At 43.7% G+C, this 3692-nt stretch overlaps 1 protein-coding gene across 1 annotated transcript; it reads left to right on the top strand.

The window, feature by feature from the left end:
- Positions 1 to 1265: 1265 nt before the first annotated feature.
- Pabpc4l (poly(A) binding protein cytoplasmic 4 like) lies at positions 1266 to 2477 on the top strand. The gene has a single exon (XM_028764399.1). It carries the CDS (start codon positions 1288 to 1290, stop codon positions 2398 to 2400), a length of 1113 nt encoding a protein of 370 aa, XP_028620232.1. The 5' UTR covers positions 1266 to 1287; the 3' UTR covers positions 2401 to 2477.
- The last annotated feature ends 1215 nt before the right edge of the window (positions 2478 to 3692 follow it).

Below are 3692 nucleotides of genomic sequence, written 5' to 3'. Positions count from 1 at the left end.
TATTCCACAGGTGAAGTATTCAATACACAGTGGACACCTTTTTAATAAACCACTCGTTTCCAGAAATCTCTGAAAATAAAATACACATGGGATATATTTCTGGAATGGAGTCTGTTATAATCAGGTATGAGATCGTGAGATGGTGCAACTGTGTGAAAAAGAGAAACCTAGACTACCGGAAGAGATGCAGGGAAAAGTTTTCTTTACGGAGGGTTGAATCTGCTGTTTAAAAAGAAAACCTTTTAAAAGTTGACCTCACAAGAAAAAGCAAGTGAGGCGTGGGGTTTCCTGGGAAGAAGGGCATGCAGATTCTGCAGAAAGTTGCTGGACTAGCTCTGCTGTCCGGACCTGGTCAAAGACATCGCAGGGTGTTTCCAGGACTTGCAGGATCCGGATCTTTGCTTGGGAGGACCAGTGTGGACAAAACAGACCCTGGAGGGAGCAGCCTGGTGGTGGGTTGCCCGGCCACACCCCCAGCCGTTTTCTCCACCCACGACACCGCCTCCTTCCCTCAGCCCAGCCGCAGAGGGTGGGGAGCGAGCCGGAGGGGCGGGGGAGGAACACGGTTCTCCCCCCAAAAGTGTGAAAGAGCAAACAGGGCTAGCCAGCGAGCTCCGTGTTCCTGCCGCCTGCAGTCCTTAACCTGGTGAGCTTCAATATTCAGCCAGGCTCTTCTCCGGTGCCTCTGGCCACCGGGGCGCGGGGTGGGTGGCCACGGACGCGGCCCAGGCGCGCTCTCAGCGGCGGGGTGGGCGGTGTGGATCCGGCTTCTGCGCGGGACGGAGCGGGGCCTTCAGAGACGGGCCTGGGCTGCACGCCCCCGCTGCCTTGCTCGCTCCAGGCTTGGCTAGAAGGCTAAGCCAAGGGAACACAGGCCCTGTTTGTGCTCTCGGAAACAAGCCACCAGCTGCTGGGATGGAGGCAGATGGACGGCCTGTCCTGGCCAGCCACTTGTAAGTTGTTGCTGAGTTGTAAGGGAAGGAAAGTTTGAGACTGAGAGCTGAAGGCAAAATGCAGACTACCAGAGGAGGGCATTGGTTTCTAAGGTGTTGCCTGGCTCGGGGAAAGTGCAACTGACCCTGAAGCTGGACTCTAAGTGGTCATTGGAGGCCACTGTTCAGGTCCTGAGTTGTGACTGTGCTTCCCCTCTTTCCCTCTTGCAGAAAGATACATCCTTGGGAGCTGCCGGGCTTGTAGTGTTGGGGAAAAAGAAAGAAAGAAAGAAAGAAAGAAAGAAAGAAAGAAAGAAAGAAAGAGAAAGAAACCAAAAAGGCCAAGAACAAAAACATGAGTGTTGAAGCTAAGTACCGTGCGGCTTCGCTGTATGTGGGTGATCTCCACGAAGATGTCACGGAGGACGTGCTGTTCAGGAAGTTCAACACAGTGGGGCCGGTGTTGTCCATCCGAATCTGCAGGGACCTGATTTCCCATCGTTCACTAGGTTATGCCTATGTCAATTTTCTCCAAGTGAATGATGCTAAGAAGGCCCTAGAAACCATGAACTTTGATGTGATCGAAGGTAAATCTATCCGTCTCATGTGGTCTCAACGGGATGCTTGCCTGAGGAAATCGGGAATCGGGAATGTGTTTATCAAGAATCTGGACAAATCCATTGATAACAAAACCTTGTATGAACACTTCTCACCTTTTGGAAAGATCATGTCCTCCAAGGTGATGGCTGATGAAGAAGGCTCCAAGGGCTATGGCTTCGTGCACTACCAGGACCAGAGAGCAGCAGACAGGGCCATTGAGGAAATGAATGGGAAACTGCTGAGAGAGAGCACTTTGTTCGTGGCCAGGTTCAAAAGCCGTAAGGATCGGGAGGCTGAGCTCAGAGAGAAACCCACCAAATTCACTAATGTGTATATCAAAAACTTTGGGGATGACGTGGACGATGAGAAGCTCAGGGAAGTTTTCAGCAAATTTGGCAAAACTTTGAGCGTTAAGGTGATGAAAGATGCCACTGGAAAGTCCAAAGGTTTTGGATTTGTGAGTTTTGATAGCCACGAGGCTGCGAAAAACGCAATTGAAGACATGAATGGACAGGACATAAACGGGCAGACAATTTTTGTGGGCAGAGCCCAGAAGAAGGTAGAAAGACAGGCTGAGTTAAAGGAAATATTTGAGCAGATGAAAAAAGAAAGAATCCGTGCACGTCAGGCCGCTAAACTCTACATTAAGAACCTGGATGACACCATTGATGATGAAACACTGCGCAAGGAATTTTCTCCCTTTGGGTCTATCTGCAGAGTTAAAGTGATGAAGGAAGCAGGGCAGAGCAAAGGCTTTGGTTTGATCTGCTTCTTCTCCCCAGAGGCAGCTGCTAAAGCAATGGCTGAGATGAATGGCCGGATCCTAGGCTCCAAACCCCTCAACATTGCATTGGGTCAGAAGCACTGAGACCAACATGATCCTACCTCGTAATCTGAGCTGCAGCTAGGAGAACAATACTGCTCTCCATCTATTGGGTGCTATAAGGAAGGGTAATCTTCAAAACCCAGTGGCTGCTTAATTCATTTCAATCGTGCAACGAAATGTGTATACAAAAACATTTCATTTTATGTGAATGAAAAATGTGCATTAGAAGCTTGGTTTGTTTTATAGGGCACATCTTCAATTTTTTAAAATATTCTTATTTTCTACTATTTACAACTGTTTAATTGTTTACATTTATATTACATTTTTAAATAAGTGAAGCAAATACTTGTATTTATTGATTGTTTTCTTTTTTCAGGTCAATAGTGTTGTGAGCTTTAATTTCTCCTATAAAAATTATCCAAGACAAATCTCAATTTTTTAAGGCAACAGGAAACTTAACATAATGGTTTTGGCAATTCAAAATTTTAGAAATTGGTAAAATTCAAAATTTTAGAATTCAGTTAAACCTAAAATTTCAGTATTGGATTAATCTCTCCAAGCCAAAGTTCTAATATGCATGCATACGCATACTCTGGTATATTTGGTTTTATTCTTTTTTAAAATGGTGATAGAGCTTTCTGGGGTTTTGTTTTGGTTCTTACACTTTTTTTGTATTTACTGTAACCTGCTTTTTTTTAATGTCTAATTTTACTTCTATAGTAAAGCCTTACTTTTTCTACTTCTTTATGTTATATACAACCGTTTATGCTGTCCATGGACATTTAATGTCATCTTAAATCGCACCACACACATGTCGTTCACTGTGATGCATTTTTAGGTTTTCACTAAATGTTGACATTATGAAAGTCATATCTATGCAACTCAGAAACTCCATATAACATCAATCTTGAAAAAAAACCTTCACGTTATAATAATCTATCCTAGTGTTCAGAATATAAGTGCCTTATTTTAATAAATCTCCACCTCCTTTTATTAGACTGTGTTAGCTCTTGCATTTGCTCCTGGCCTTGGCTGCTGTTCTGACAAATGTGTGGTTATGTTACTAGTTGTGTGTATTAAAATGTTTTATTTTGAGACTTTTCCCACATGATGTCTCTATTCTGTCCATAAATATTAGCTCATTTTTACAAAGACACTGTCATATTGGCTTTTCATACAGACTACCTCAAATCTATTTGAAATAAGAGGTAAGAGTTATTTATTTAGAACGTATTCATTACCTTACAAAGTTACCAAAGGTTTGAAAACCCTTGTTGATTCTGCTGCTTTCCATTCTTTCTGGTTCTTTGATTCTTTCTGTTTTTGATTGTTTG

This window comes from Grammomys surdaster, unplaced genomic scaffold (genome assembly GCF_004785775.1).
Source record: "Grammomys surdaster isolate TR1022 unplaced genomic scaffold, NIH_TR_1.0 62, whole genome shotgun sequence".
Taxonomy (NCBI): Eukaryota; Metazoa; Chordata; class Mammalia; order Rodentia; family Muridae; genus Grammomys; species Grammomys surdaster.
The sequence above is the reverse complement of the archived record's forward strand: the minus strand, read 5'-3'. Positions and strand labels throughout refer to the sequence as shown.